Source organism: Drosophila novamexicana, unplaced genomic scaffold (assembly GCF_003285875.2).
Source record: "Drosophila novamexicana strain 15010-1031.04,08,12 unplaced genomic scaffold, DnovRS2.1 tig00004555-arrow-pilon, whole genome shotgun sequence".
In the NCBI taxonomy this organism is placed as follows: domain Eukaryota; kingdom Metazoa; phylum Arthropoda; class Insecta; order Diptera; family Drosophilidae; genus Drosophila; species Drosophila novamexicana.
Genome location: NW_020825052.1, coordinates 4,430,016 through 4,446,624, shown reverse-complemented (window position 1 = coordinate 4,446,624; position 16,609 = coordinate 4,430,016). Strand labels below are relative to the sequence as shown.

Sequence of the window (16,609 nt, the reverse complement as noted above, 5' to 3'; positions counted from 1 at the left end):
GCAAAGAAGTGGAAGGCATCCAGCCAGGCGGATAGGCAGACTGGCAGCCAGGCAGTACTGCCAGCCAAGCCGCCGGGACGAAAGGCCGGAGGGGCAGGGCTTCTGCACCAGTGGAAATTCATTAAGCATGTTATAAATGCTGGAAATTTATAAGTAATTGTAAAGGTTTATGCGGTTTGCTATAGCTGGAACGTGTCTATCTTCACAAGGCGAAGCCAAGCCCAAAGGCATGCCACATAATTTATTTAAGGACCAAATAAAGCGTCCTTAGTCGCACTCAAACTGACTTTGGCCCTAAGCACAAAACGTTTAACGCAAATAATTGTGAACAAATATTTACAGAGTAGCTAACCAAAAACAAAATTCAGTCTGCGGTTAACACACAGCATTTGAAATAGTTTTGTAAGCTTTTCTTATTCTACTTCTTCTTCTTCTGCTTCTACTTTCATTTGAGTATAGATTTATACGAGCATATAGTATATTCAGGTCCTTTGCAACACAAGCTTCAAAGCAAAAAAAATCACTTTCATGCATTGCGGCTTTTAATTATACCAAAAGGGCTAAGTCAGCATAACGGAAATGCGAATCGAATGCTTAGGCCTATTCGTTGCCACAAACACAAATTAAATAGTTTATACGTATATGCCGTATGCCAATGAGTGTAGCATTGGTTTGCTCAATTTCAAACCAAATATCAATATTTACCCGCCAGACTCTGTTGCGGGAGAGCCACATTTCGGCTTAAGTGTTGTTACAGTTGAACTGTTATCAAACTATTTGCTTATTTATTGGTGTACATAAGCTTTGAGCAGGTGCGTGTGTGTGAGTGACTAATTTGTGTGGAAGTGTGTTATGGGTATGTGGCAGAGGTCATCGATTGATGCGTGTTCTGTTATGAGCTGCGGTTTTCATTAGGCAAATGCAGAGCACTAAATCTCTCAAGTTGTTATTAGAAATCTGTAACTCTAATTACTCTTTTCGTAAAATGTTTATGAAATGATTTAAGTAAGCTACGGTTTCATTCAAAACTTACTCAGACATATTTCATATTTTCATACGATTCGATTATTTTTATTCGAATAAATTAGAAATATTATAAGGATGGAAAAAAAATGTCAAACATTTTTTTTTAAGATTTTCTAACAGTTTCTAGACTGCGATTTCAATTTCTGCAAGTGAGTATGAGCCAGGCAGGTGATGAAATCTAAAATAGCCGGTCATTTCTTGGGAAATAAAAGGCATGTCAGTCAATGCCGCAAATAATTCACAAAGCGTTTGGCACAAATTAATGGCTTTACTTTTGAAACCTTTTATACACGCCAGCAAGCCAAAAAAAACAAAAGAAAAAAAAATTAAATAAAAAAATGCCCAGCCAAAGCAAAGCTCGTAAATTTGTTGGCCATAAAAATCAATATGTTAATGGGCAAAAGTTTGCTACAGTTGCTTGTGTGTATGTGCCTATGTGTGCGTGCCTGTGTGTCTGCATGTGGGTGTGTATAGATCTCTGTATGTGTGTGAAGAGTGACACTGCTGAAACATAAATCCTACTGTCAACAATGGCCAGCAGCATTGACATGCGACAATGGCGGCCACATAGTCGAAGGGCGATCAGGATGCAGAGGAAAGGGCATTGCTAGCGGCTGGATTGACCGAACCGCAGTGTTACATAAATACAATAAATACACACGGCGACATGTGAATATATACATATACCCGCAGATGTGAGCACTGCCAAACCTCATTAAACTGTTAAATCTTTTGACAGGGCCTGACGCTGCTGATGCTGATGGACAGATGACGAAAGGATTTCGAACAACCAATTGCAGAGAACCGGAGCGTCAGAGAGCCGTGGGGAGTGCGCATTTAAAATATGCAAGCGAACAAAAAATATATAAAATTAAAATTGCAATTAAGCGTGGGAAATATGCGCAAAGTGTTGAAATGCGAACTGACAGCTTCGAATTGAAACTATTGACCAAGCAAATACTCAGCGGCCCCTTTCTCATGCCACAATCGCCACCGTGAGCAAATATGCCAAGGATTTCTGTTAAATTTATGTAAAGATATGCGAAAACACGCCCCCTCAAAAGCCGCCCCTTCAACCTGACGCTCGTCGCTTTCAATTTGTGGAAGACACTCGTTGCGCTCACAGCTCTCGACTCGACTCGACTCAACTCAACTCGAATCAACTAAAATTGATTTATGGATATTTTTAGAGAAGAAACGGGCCCTGACTGGGTAAAAGTTTAAAGCGTGTTGCGTGTCAAGAGCAAATATCAAAAATCGACATTCGACATTCGGGGCGTGGTCGTAAAACCGCTCGAAAATTATAGCTTTCAGCTTTCGCGCGAATTGTAATAAATTTAGAAAACTTATATACACATCGCGAACCACTTGGCCATTTTTATAAAGTTTGCTCGCAATTGCAGCTTAACGCCCCATCCCACCAGTTGGTTGTCCCGCCCCCACAGTTGGGCAGCAAACGGGTTTCAACTAGCAAAGGTCGTTAACAGCTGGAAAGGCTTAGCCCGCCCGACGGAAAAAAGTTCGTAGGTGCCAACAAGCGTGGAATAGAGCGGCTAGAAAAATGGAAAACCGGCAAGGATGTGGCAGAAAGTGCTTGACCTCGACCATGGTACACACTGCAGCATTACACAAAAAAATGGTAACGTGAATATTTTGACTTTTAAATCGAAGTGGCGTGGTTCGTTATGGTAATGGAAAAAAGCTAGGTTTTCTAAGCCAAGCTCATATTAAATTGTTAGATGGAAGAACGCAGAGCATGTGTAAGTTACGAGATTATGATAGGTTTTATGAATGATCGAAGAGGATGGGCGAGCGCATTGTGAACAGATATTTTATCAATTTATAGTGATAGATATTTTATCAATTTATACCACACTGGCCATTTATAGAAATGACTAACATTTATCTGAAAATTTAATTTTAGTTGTCGGTTTTTCGGGCCCACCCATTTCGCCTTGTTGCATAGCCGCAGACAAAATAAGAATACCCTAATAATCTTCAATATACGGTAGGGCATCAACAACAACTTGCCTAAGTAGTAAGAAAGAACTTTCAGACGACTTAACACGCAATCCAAAAGGGGCTTAAAGGTTAAGCATTATAATTTCGAGTACCTTTTTTGCCCCTCCTGGCACTTGTTTTGGTTGCTATTATTATTTTCGGGCATATAATGTACATTTGTTTACAATTGAAAAAGTTAAAAATAGTTTTAAAACTTGGCCGGCGGCTGCTGCCTTATCCAATTGAATTTTTGTTATTTACCAATTAAAGCGTGCGAATGCAAAAATGTATCTAATTTTTGTTAGCCACCCACTCAACATGGAATGGGAACTAATTTATGGGCTTCCACCAAATATGTACATCTATTTTGCGATTGTATTGCTGGGTTATTTATTGTAAAATACCCGAGCACTCCAAGAACTGTTAGATCGATATGGCGCAATCAATGGGCAATGGTTGGGGCTGCGTGGTCGGATGGGTTGGGGAACTGATTGCGAACTGGTCGTATTTAATAATAATTTCTACATTTATTTATGCTGTTTGGCGTCGTTGTAATTGTTGTCAGGGCGGGATCGGGGCCAGCAGAAAAGCTCAAGCTGTCGCTTTGGATTTGTAAATTCCTGGGCTGCTAAATTGGGTAGCTGGTTGCATTGGGGCATTGGCGTGCCAAACAAAAATATTTAACACTTGTGCCATAAACTATTGTCAGATGGTCTAGATGGTCTAGGGGAGCTCTCGGCTGGCCAACTCAGCTTATTGTAGGTTGTGGTTATATGCTCCTGCCGCCTCAACGTTTTACGCGCATAAAATAAACCAATTTTATTTACAGTTGCCTGAATTTACGCCTGAATTGTTTGCTTATAGCAATAAAAATTGTCATTATTTGTGGAGAACAAATATAAAAAATACTTACTATCGCAGCTCGCAACAGCGAATACTGTTTGTCATTTTATTAATTTTTAATTTAATATCCTGAAAAACACACAACGTTTCCAATGAAATAAATATAGTTATTTCACCAAGTACAATTTTAATGTCCTGGCACATATATTTCAGTTTTGAGATATACACAAAATGGCATTTTTGTTTTTATAAACTGATTTTTTCATTAGATATGAATTATTTTAATTAAAACTTGTTTATTAAACGGACATATATGCTACACATGTTGCGACAAAATTATAAAACCTTTGGGCTTTGGATTCAATTGAAATATTGTTCTCAAATATTTTGGTTACCACTTTGTATGCAAATTGTGTTGTATTAGATCGGGACATTTAAGCTGACAGTATATATCTATATTCATATTTATTTTTATTTACACGTTCGTAAAATTTTTTTTCTGCCTATTACATGTACTCAACCGCCATATACCATACTTTACCCATTTTTAATAAGTATACAAATTCTTTTTAGGAATGTTTGTGTCTATGGAAACTTTATACTCTTTGCGCATTTGGCTGCGCAAAAAGCAAAGCAAGTTTTTTAATGACCGCGATAAGCAAACAGAGGATAAAACAAATATGCAGGTGTCAACAAGGCATAACCGACTGCGGAATACAGTTGAACACAGTGTAACCAAATAATAATGAAATTGGTAAGTGGAATCACTTTATTATATAAAGCCATTCGTTCACTTATCTAAGCCTCATCTAGACTATAAAATAATATAAGTCAAAGTGTAGAGTCTTGTTTAGCAGAGCTTTCTTTAAAGTGTCAAATCTAACTGAAATGAAAATTGCTTAATGATAGGACTGTATATACCAATGTTAGGAATCTCCTGCTACCTGTATAAAAATCCTTATATACTCTTTTTTACATTTTTAAGAGTGTATTTAAATAAATAAAATAATATAGAGTGAAATAAAGAAATAAGTGCAGCTTGATGATAATTACTGTACTGTTCGCTGTCATGAACGCAGCAGAAGTATATTTAAAGCGGTCAAGACAAAGCGGCGCACAATAGACTGAGAGGCAACAACAACAGGATGAGCTTGCCGAAGGATAATTAAGTCGCACCTTAGCATAAAAAGGTGTCGTTAGACGAGAAAAGCTTCAAAAGATGGGCGCCATAAGAGAGCAGGCCTAAAGCAACGGCTCAATACGCAATTCATTTTAAGTCACGTGGTCGGACTGTGGCCGCAAAATGGCTGCGATTCGCCCCTGTAAAGTACAGAAAATAACTAAAATCACAAGCAGAGAGATAATCTGTACAGCTGACGCATACGTTGCGCCGTAAGCAGGATGCAAACGGGGAACTTCTGTCTTTCTCTCTTTCGTTTTTTAAGGCTGTGCTTCTCTGCCCAAATTTATCACAGCCTCGCGAAAAGAATAGGTTCAAAATGATGCAAAGTCAACTTTTGGCTTTAATGGCACTATACGCGGCTTTTAATTAGCCGAGAGTGTGAAAAAATGAAAAGAAAACTAGAAGAGCAACAAGATAAAACCAAGAGCATGCCGCAAATGCAACACTTTATATGCAGTTTTCTTTTAATTTTCATTTTTATATGCGGAGGCTGCGACGATGACGTTGCTCAGCCTGCAAATGTAGGTTGGCATTTCTTGTGCCGCACTCTCCCCCTCTCCCACTCCCTATCTTCCGTTTGCCGCGGCACTGTCATTGCCACATTCCCTTGCACGGAAGTGGATGTTGGCAAGGATGTGCCCCACTGAATTTGCCAGGCTTTCGCTATTGTGTTAGTGTAAGTGCAAGCGCATATAACTTGTAATTAGAGTGGAAAAAACACGCAATTACCATTATGCACGCCGAATTTCTCTTTACGATTGGGGCGCACACTAAAAGCCATGTAACAGTAGCAACAACAATGACATCCAGAACAACAACTGCGAAATAAACTGCAGCGATTATACTGGCTTTGTCTCTCAGTTGACCTCAATTTATTTTAAATCCAAGGCGTTTAGCTAAAAACACGCGCACCAGACTGTCAGGATATTGTATTATTTGCAACAGCTTTTCTCCTTTCTCTTTCTAATGCAGTAGTCCGCCCGGTCTGCCGTGTCCTTTTCCTGGGCAGTCCTTACAAAGACCTCAGCTCTTTGTAAGTAGGCATATTGTATTTGTATTCATTACAATTGTAAAAAGTGAACTAGTGTATTTCATTTGTGTAATGTCAGACCTGCTGTCCTTTCGTCTGCCCACACGTCAAATTGTATTCAATTGCGCCTCTAACAAATTTAAAGATCTTTATTTTTATTCATCTCTAAAATATATTGCAAGTTGCTTGGTTGCCAGTCTGTTAATATTCTTCATAGATAGGTCATTGACTCGGCTCAAGAATTTTACTCTACATATTTATATCCATCAGCTTGTGCTTTGTTTGATATATGTGTTCAACTGAATAATGGTCAAGTCATAGTCCATAACTAGCAAAAACGAATCATTCAATGTGAAGATGCTACTGACATTTATATGGATTTAGTTGCTGATGATTGCTGGTCAAGCCCAGAAGTGCTGCAATGAACTCCGGCAAGCCGAAGGTCAAGTTGTGACTGACATTTATGGGGCTAGAATATGCCGGAAAATGGTGACATTTCGCATTCTACATTCCACATACTTAACAATTCAGCACATGGCTTCGCTTATGCTGATACGCAATATTACAGGGCGAGCTTCAAGTGGCACCGAGAAGCTGTGCATAAAAATGTCTCAGTGTGGTCCAGAAATCGCACACAAAATCCACCGCAACTATTTTTTGGTCACATGCTGAGCAATAAAAGTGTCCTGGCTGGCCGGAGACACTTTTACTGTCCATGTCTATCCTATAAAAAGGGGCACATACGCTAAACCTATACCACATACACACACACACATACACATGATCCCACACATGAATGTTGAGGTTGAGGACACAGCTGCATGTCTGGCCAGGCTTACGTACTTAGGCAGAAAGGAGTAGCGGTAACAATTGGATGTGTGTGTGTTTTCCACTAGCTAGACTGACAATTTGGGTTACAAGAAATGTTGGTCAGCACAGTAGTTGCAACAAAACATTTGAGTGTCAACGGAGAGTTGGAAGGACCTGTGTCCTGCCGCCTGCTAAGCTGTTTTTGTGGGTTTTGCAACCGCATGGATAATATGTTAGCTAAAGTTTTTAGCCGCTTCCAGGGCAATAAAATTGCTTAAAAGACTTTGTGGCAACAAGCGAATATTGAGTGGCATTGAAAGCCAAAATAAGAGTGTATAATTAAGTTAAATAGCTAGAAGAAAAGAAAGAAAGAGAGTTCCTAGTGAGAAACTTTAGGCTTGGAATCTGTTATAATCATAAATAAAGAAATACCAAAAGGTTCGGCACAGGTAAAATTAAAAACCCTTGGGGACTAATTGCTTCTATAGGAGCCACACGACATACTGAACATTATGTTAGTCTCCAATTGAAATATGTGCAGTCAAACTATTTTTTGAAAAAAATAGCAAAAAGCAATTTATAAAATAATCGGCAATTGCAGGTGCTTCCATTTTACACGCAACATCATGTTTCTGCCTCTGTTTGGACAAAGTCTAGAGCGGCAGCACATTTCACCTGTTTCAAGTCGTAAATGTGCGAGCTTCAGTGTCCCCGTTTTATTTGCATATAAAACCCAGTATTAGCAGTCTTATTGCCATTGGCAAAACTCGACTTTATGGCACAATAATTATGCTAATTTCGAACAAAGTTGTGCGCGGCGTCGCCCGTGCTCGCTGCCTGTTGCCCTGTGGGCTGTTGTGTTAGCATTGCAAAATTATGAGTATAAAATCGAAAAAGTTTCAATCATCCATGTGCAGTTTGCGGCTTGGGTGAGTTACGCTCGCAAAGTTGCCAGTTGGCAGCTTTGAAGTTGCAACTTCAACGCCCAACATCGCTCAAAGTTGGACTCATTTCTGTGAAGCAATAAAACGCTTGAAATGTTTTTTAATATGCAATAACTTAACCCAAATCGTGCCCAGCCGAATAGCACTTGACCCAAACTTTTAAGCAGATAAAACCACGAGCCAGGCAACTTTGAGCGACAGGGGCTACAATCTCTGACTGATTGATTGATTAGAAGTGCTTAATTTTAGTTTCTGAGCTGTGTTCGAGCTGCATCTTAATCGCATTTCCGTGGAAACAAGAGTGTGGCACAATTTCTTAATTTCATGCAACCCAGTGCCACTCGAAGCGCCAAAGTTGCCACTTTATTATCCAGCCAACACAGGCGTTGCCATCCATTATAATTGAGTGCAAAATTATGCATTGAATTTGCCGAGCCATTGCCATGCGCTGCACTCGGCCCACTTCATCCAGCTGATAGTATCGTGTGCCCATAAAACAACTAATAGCTGGGCTACCCAGCTACCACTAGGCGGTAACAGTGGCCTGACCATGCTATAAGCACCACTGGCAGGCTGACGATAACACCGACGACATCAAAAACAATAACAACAACAGTTCCACAACAATGATGGTTAATAACTGCCAACAATGTGATAAGGCATATGCGGAGCGTGTGTGTGGTTGTGCATGTGCTTGATGTTAATCATAAGAATTGCTGAACATAATTTCAGTTTTATTTGAACTTTATTAAAGTTTCAGAATGCATTAGAGTTTAAATTGTGTTATATAAACATATCTGCAATGTTCTCGTTTTGAAACTCCTTTCAAAAAAACCAAATTATTACATGAGAATAACTTAGAAAACCAAGTGCTTAAGTACTTACATCCAATTCTCTGTATTTTTTCTTCTACATTTAGTTTGCTTTATTTCCATTTTAATGTTATTATGGAAAAAACTTTAATTTAACTTATATGAATATTTACAATGCTACTTATTCTTCTGTTAAACCTAACAGCGCAACAGGCAGAAGGAGACACCTCTATATGTTATATATCGCTTGGAACAAGCATTAATGTTACTCATCATTTGTAAGGGAAATGTCAACAACTTAAGCAAACATTAATGTAACACGGTTTTCGGTAGAACCCAGTCTACTGTGCTCATACTAAGATTTTGCGTTTTGATAATTTATGTTGCATACCTTCAGGAGAAAGACGGCCTTAAAGTTTTAAGGCAGCGCTGCGCCCTGGATGATAATCACAATGCAATTCATTTTGTAATGCTCCTCGGGGCATAATTTTTGGTAAATGCTAAAGATTAAGCAGCATTTGTGTCAAAAGCAAAGCAAAAAAGCAATAAAAAGTGGCCGCACACAAAGCCACAATAGAAGCGGGAAAAAAGGACTTAAGCATACACATTGTGAAAAGCGAAGAGGCAGATAGCAACGCGATGGGGCAGAGCAGGGCCGACGCGTTAACTAAGCCAACATTTACAAGCTCATTGCGCAATGCTTGTCGTTATTTTTTTTTTTTTTTATTATTATTAAGTTTAGCTTTATTTTAATTTTTCTGTTATTATCTGGAACAACTTAAATTAAATTTGTATGAATATTTACAATCTACTTATTCTACTGGTAAGTCTTATATACAAATTTACAGTGTCAACTATATAAATCGATCTGGGAGATCTATTGGGTGAGACCTTCGTAGTCTCCTCCGCGTTCGGAGTCCTCCAACTTGTCGTTATAAAATTGCAATTATATTTATTTCACTGCTGGCCGCTGGTAACGTTATTCAAGAATTCAAAGTTAAACACAGCTTATTTAACCAATTAGCTGACTGAAGACGCACAAATTTGCATGGCCAAGGAGCTGCAATTCAAAACTTCTGCCAGGTGAGTAAACGGTTAAGACTTCTTGCCAGCTGCTTGGCCGTTATTACAGCCGTAAAGTGCGCTACAATTTATTCAGTTTGCGAGTCGTTTTTGGCATTGTTATATTTATATTGTTTACTTTGCATTTTTGAGATTTACCAAAGATTTGCATTTTCAATTCGTGTTTTTCATCTCTTGATGTTTACTTTTTACGCTGATTGTACAGCTAAAGGCTTAGCGTTTGGCTTATGAAATACACTGCAGTCAAGGTGAGCTAAGATTGAGGTGATTGAATCTGTGATGTAATTTCATAAGCTCTGACTTGTATTCGGCTTCAATGTAGTGTATGTTCGTCTTTTGTACTATGCCCACTTTTCCCCACCTGCCACTTGACATTTCCATTCAAATGTGAAAACCAAATTGTTAAAAACTGAGCATCTATAGAAAATCTTAAGCTGGCCATGCCAATTGCTTGGATCTTATCGGCATTTGGAATACGAAGCCCTTTTTTGCCTTTCAGCTACTGCTGTTGCTGCTGGTATGTTCTGCTTTTGGGCCTAATGGCATTGTAAGCGCGTCTAAGCTGGTACATTTTGTTTACTATTTTCAAATGACATGGGCTTTCAAGAGGCCGCTCCCAATCCTCTCCAATTCTATCGTTTGGTATTAAGCATACAAATTGACATGTTATGCTAAAAATGAATTGCGTAATTTGATGGGATTGATTGGGGGAAACATACATAATATAATACATCACAAATTGCAATCCAGATCCGATAAAAGCACAACAAAAAATGTTCTTTTTGCCATTTTTGGTAGAATCTTGTTGTTGTTGTTAACCTGATGCCTATGTTGATTTTGTGAGATTGTTGCCAGCGTCCAGGCATGTCGGCATGTGTGTCTATGTTTGCTTGCTTGCTTGTGTGTGCTGCCACTTTGCTGCACTAAATTGCATTTAATTTTCAGATTTTTGTTGTGTTTGCGAGCTGCTGCATTTTTTTTTTGCCTCTGTTGCTGCTTTTTTGAATGTGCACGGCCTTCACCCAAATAAACCAGTAGCTGCTTATGTGTATTTAGACGTTCGAGTGTGTGTGTTCACAAGTGTTGATGTGCGCTTGCCTAAAATATATGTGAAAGAACAAAACATTCGCATACAAATATACTTTTCCACGCTGAATTCGAAAAATAGCACAGAAATTTGCATATTTCGCGTGGCTTTAAAGCTCGTGCCTATAAATGAAAGAAAAATACCAAAAAAATAATTAAAAATTCGTACATATTTTGATATGCTTGCAGTTTAAAAAAAAAATTACAGTTAAACCGAAGCTTAACATATTTAATTGCTGGGTACTTTCTGAAGTATACAATTTAGATAGTTCAATGAAGCCAGAATCCAAAATAAATATAAGTACTATTAGTATACCCTATTTACATATAATATGTGTGTATATTGAAGTTGTGTAAATGTATTAAATTCCAGAAGAAACCTTCAACGAAACATTAGGATTATATAATCCTGGGCAGCATTAATACAAAATCAACATAATTACAAATAATCGAAAGGTCCTTATCTTTCGAAACCAACAAAGAACATTTCTTATCCCTTGCTCACTCACACATTCCTGAGGGAGGTTCATATAAAAATACATACCACATTTACTTTTCGAGTTGCCTTTATCATTTATTTATTTGAAGCGTCCATAAGGTCTCTTTTTACAAATTTTCGGTTGGTGAAGGGTACAAAAATAGCCACAGAATTTCTAACGATTTCATTTCAATTAAACTAATTAATCTAAATTACTCTGCAGGTTCCCAACTCTGCCCACGAGTTTAAGGAAATGAGTTAAAAGTTGTAACGATAGTGCACTAGATTTTTAAGTTTACGGCTGTGAAGTACTTTAAGGGCGCGACTAGGGCAAACTCTATTTGATTTGAGTTGAGGTTGAGGTTGGGAGTATCTTAGCGCAGTTGACACATTTTTGTCATGCAGGACACGAACAAGTTTTCCACGGCGCCGCTTAAAAACTTTCCGAACGACTTGCAGAGAGGATTGCGCGAACTAAGCTCATCGCAAGGGCCAGTGCGGTGGCAGCGCGTGTTGTGGGTGTCTGGGATGCGGGACTTAGGCGGCGGTTACTCTGACGAGATTTGCATAAAATTAAGGCTTATTGTAACAGGATTCAGTGAATTGCGAGAAATATTAAACTTTATGTGCATATTGATGGGCCGGCGACAGCCTCTGCTCAAAGTCAAACTAAAAGCCAATCCTTTGACAAGGGTATCCTGAAATCCGCAATGTGTTTGCTTCAATTTTATTAGAGCAAATATTAGCGCAAGCCGATTTAATTTATGGCGACCTGTCTAAACAATAAATCAGGTTAGACAAAGACCTTAACAACAATGGCATTCGGTTTGATTATTCAATTGCAAAATTCAGACAGCGGCAATTTCCAGGAAATGCTTAGATGCATTGCCCAGATATCAGAGGGCAATAATGTCTGGGCGCATTGCAGCTCCAGCTGCATCCTTTGACTGGATAATGGCATTATAATTGCACAATAGCCGCACTTTGAGGTGCCATTCGGTGTTCCAAAATTTATGTGCCCAGTAGAAATACGCTAACAGAGATGCAAAAGCTGCAAAGCTCCAAAGAAACCACGTTCGTTTCTCTATTAAAAATGAATTATATACAAAGTATGAAAAAATTGTATTGGGGTTACGTATTAAGCCATAAATTTTCCAACAAAACTGACTTTATGGCACAAGCACCGAAACGGGAGGTGGGGCTGGGTGCCAAACAGGCCAAACAGGCAACAGGTGCAGCGCGTGCCTCGAGCGTCGGCTTCGGATACTGTTGATTTCAGCTATGGTTCTGGCTTCCGGGAGGCATTCACTGTCCAGAGGCTGGCCCTTGTCTGTTGTTTAATGTATGCCCCTTCACATGACTCGCCCCAAACAATAAATCACACAAAAATGTTGTGCCCTTCGTTTATCTTTTTTTGCATTAAAATTTACAACCTACTAAACAAGGCAACGCAACCAAGACTTGACGGGTGCACGCGCAAGTTTCCCTACATGAATAATTATGAATAATTTTAGCATATATCTTTTAGCTGTGGAACTTTAAATCAATACTGGACTCGCCGGGAATAGCGATACGGTCTTCCACGAGTAGCCATGTCTAATTAAGCCGACTTGGGTAAAACCAATTAGACAAATCAGTTGAGCAGCAGTTGTTGTTGCTGAACAATTACTGTATTCGTAAACAAGACGGCAGGAAGTTAGATGCCTTGCGCCAAGGACCCTTTCTTAAATTAATTGTGCGATATTGAGTTATTGGCACTCGAGACTATCAGGAAAAATTTGTAGGCTTGCCTTTGCATTCATGAAGTGCCATCCAATGCTGCCCACTGTGAACCCTATTGGCATTCGCTTCGCCCTCGAAACTCAAAGAGAATTGGAAACGGAAACGTAGATGTTGTCAATTCAGGCAGTCAAGCGTTAACAACGACAACCAAAAAAAAAAAACAACAACAGCAACAACGAAGGCTATGACGGCACTTCGATGGTTACATGGGATCGAAAATTATCCGTGAAAGACGATTTTGTTTCTCTAAGTGTTTTGCGGCTAAATTGTGGCCGAATTAAGAATATGTCAAATGCTTGAATGAATAGACTAAGATCTTAAAAAAGCTAAAAAAATGGGAAATGTCTTCTATCACAATAAAACGCATGCAAACTAGGTTTAACGATACGAGATACTTCGATGTACGAATTTATTTGTTAGATTTTCGCGTGTATTTGTAACCTAGTAAGAATTATCTGGATTTTATCTGCAATGTATTAATTTGTTCAATGAAGTATTTTACTCTCCAAACGGGTTGAAGGTTGTACGGCCAAAAGTAACTTTTAATTAAATATTAATACAGACACGTTTCAACCTTTTCCGAATTTGAGCCCCACGCCAGTAAAAGGTGGTCCGCTCTTGTATAATCGACATCTTAGCTTTCAGCCAAGCAGCTGCCAACTTAAATTAAAAGATTTGCATCAAGAATTAATCAATACGGGATTTTCTTGGAGAAGCCAGTTCTTGCTAAGTGTATACATGGACGTCCCAAACAGGGTATCTTTACGACCAGCTCTCTCAACCAGAGGTGTCTTTGATGTTTCAACTGTCGTTTAAACTCAATTAATTGACGATTGTTATATTTAGAATGACTACCAATAACTGACGTACTTGCTTATTCATCTATTTAAAACAGAAGTTTGAAACTGCAAATGTAAACCAATTGACAACTGCTTTGGAATTGCAAGCCCAAAGCACATCGACTGATTCAGCTGTGCCCCAGTGGCTGCCTTTTTCTATAAAACGGCCTAGTATGGAGCTTTTGTGTTACTGTTGCATCGAGTTAGTGTATCAACATGAATGTTTTGCTTTTGTTCTCACCAATGTTGTGCTTGCTGCTTGCAGTTGCCCAGGAGCTGCCAACTACAGGCCCCAAGAATCCTTTTTGCGTGCAGCATCTCTGTCCTAGGGGCAAGCGTCATGTGGCCTGCGAGAAGCCACCAATCGTGAGTATTGCACTTTACGTACTGGTCAACAGTTTAATATTCGCATCAATTCCAGGACATCAACAAATCCTGTAATATTCAGCAGAGCCAGCTAGTGAATTTGACCGACTACTCGAATAATATTCTTAAGGCGCACAACGAGCACCGCCAGCGCTTGGGCAACGGCAAGAATATGACTCTGCCACGAGCTGCGCGCTTGGTTGTGATGCAGTGGAGCGAGGAGTTGGCATTGATGGCTAGCTACAATGTACGCCTGTGTCGGGCTAAGCACGACGACTGCCACAACACGGCTAACTACAAGAACTCTGGTCAAAACATTATTGTAAGTGGGGATTATATCTCAAAGTCTTCTTAATCAGTAATATCCGATTTCTGTAGGTGTTCAACATGACGCGTTTGGTGGAAGATGAGCTGATGGAAAAGATGTATCCGCAGTTAATCGTCATCGGCGCTCGCACTTGGTGGTCCGAGCACAACAACAGCAGCAAGATGATGACCGCAGCAGATGTGGAACACAATCCATGCTCCGTCAAGAAGCCCAACCAGCATCAGTAAGTAGCCAATTGCTATTTTTCGGGGAGTAATTATCTGCTACAAAAATCCGTTTTGCAATCGCCACTCCACTTACTCCGACAGACCCTTTCGTCACTTTGCGGTGATGGCCGTGGAGAACAACACTCATGTTGGCTGCGCTGGGCTGCGATATGTGTCCAAAGAAAAAACCTACTTCAAGCTGACCTGCAACTATGCTGAGAACTATATGTGCGGCAGGCCGATCTATCATTTCCGTGCCGTGGGCTGTCTGACTGGATCCAACACACAATATAAAGGACTCTGTTCCAAAAAGGAAGTATTTGCTTAAATACGGAACTATTTAAATAGCCATATTTCACACTATATATAACCCCTAAATACCCCTGTCAAGCCACAAATAAAATCCAATGATCATCCGCTTGGTATGTATAATTGTAAAATTAACGCCATGCATATTTATCTCATTTGAATTGGCGATTTCTATGGCGCGTGCCGTGCTTTCATTCGCAATAGATAAATTCCGCATAACAAAAGCCACTGCGACGGTCTTTCTGCAAAATGAAATCATTACGCATGCAAAATTCAAATGGCGCAGCATCAAAATGGAATTTCTGCAAATTTCCTGCCCATTGCAATAAACTTTGCACGCAGCACAGCTGGTGGGGATACCCTGAAATGAGGACTAGTGAGGCAGGGGGTCTGGATATGAGTATGAGCATTGGAATGTCTATCAGGAAACGGGGAATTGGCGCTGTTGTATGCTGAAGCAATTACCTGGACGAAAGCGTCCAGCCAGTCAATATGATGTGCATAGGAAGAGGAAATTTATGATTGCATAATTGTGTGGAATTCCAAAGGATTTGAAAGAGAGACAGTTAGAGGCAGAGACATTATAATTTTGAAAATGATATGCATAGTAAAACAAATTTATAGCATATGCAGTGGGTCATAGGGGCAGCTGCAGTTGGTGCTTACACAAATTTAAAACTAAAATTTAATATAATCTTATTTAGCTTTTATACATTTTTTATTATTTATAATCTATTTTCAATACTAACCCAATTTGGACAACTGCATTATTATTTTCTACAATTTTTTTAGGCCAGGGACATTACTAGAGGAGTCAAAAGTAAAGTCAAACGTAACGCGTTTAATACATAACATTAAAAATTAAAGGCAGTGGATCATTTAATAAAACGCGCGATTATCTATGGTCCAATGAACTACACAAATGCTTACCCACTGATGTATTTACTGTGCAGCCTCTTTTTCATTTTTTTTTAGAATCTCTGAATTGATTAATTAAGCCGTTAAGAGCAATCCGATTAGCGCTTGAATCGCATTTTCATTTCATTATATTATGCGACTTCATTTGATTGAAATGCATGTGAAATGCGCTTCAGTTAAGTGCGAGATTAACTGAGAGCGAACCAAAAACAAAAAGCGAACATGATGCGAGCTCTGACTTTTAAATCGCCTTTTGCTGAGCCAGTGAAAAGCGCATTTGGATTGCATTTGACTTACCCTCTAGAGAGGTTTCTTGAACTATCTCTCTCGCTTTCCCTCAACTGCTCACCTTATTGCTTTGCCGTATACTGTCAGCACCTGGAAAAACTAAAAGTCGCCACTTCCGCAGCACATAAATTCGAAGCGCTGCTCGTTTTAAAGGTTTCCTGCAGTCCAAATAAAAAAGCACTGCACTTCGTATTCGACTTAAAAATACTCTTTGCTTAGGTTTTCTTTTTCAACCTTATTGTATTATTAATTTGTCAGGCTAAGCTTTAATCGTATT

General features: G+C 39.3%; 1 protein-coding gene and 1 long non-coding RNA gene across 3 annotated transcripts; both read left to right on the top strand.

The window, feature by feature from the left end:
- The first annotated feature begins 1,079 nt into the window (after nucleotides 1-1,079).
- LOC115770193 lies at nucleotides 1,080-4,785 on the top strand. Of its 2 annotated transcripts, XR_004018822.1 has the most exons (5): nucleotides 1,080-1,490; nucleotides 1,568-1,695; nucleotides 1,766-2,665; nucleotides 4,444-4,624; nucleotides 4,684-4,784. It is a non-coding gene; the product is annotated as an uncharacterized LOC115770193 (long non-coding RNA). The 2 variants fall into 2 exon arrangements; XR_004018821.1 differs by having other exon boundaries at nucleotides 1,080-1,695; nucleotides 4,684-4,785.
- A 9,335-nt stretch (nucleotides 4,786-14,120) lies between these two features.
- Nucleotides 14,121-15,257, top strand: LOC115770175 (venom allergen 5-like). Its single transcript, XM_030715335.1, has 4 exons — nucleotides 14,121-14,283; nucleotides 14,339-14,605; nucleotides 14,662-14,834; nucleotides 14,920-15,257. Exons 1-4 carry the CDS (start codon nucleotides 14,134-14,136, stop codon nucleotides 15,143-15,145), a joined length of 816 nt encoding a protein of 271 aa, XP_030571195.1. The 5' UTR covers nucleotides 14,121-14,133; the 3' UTR covers nucleotides 15,146-15,257.
- Nucleotides 15,258-16,609: the final 1,352 nt, after the last annotated feature.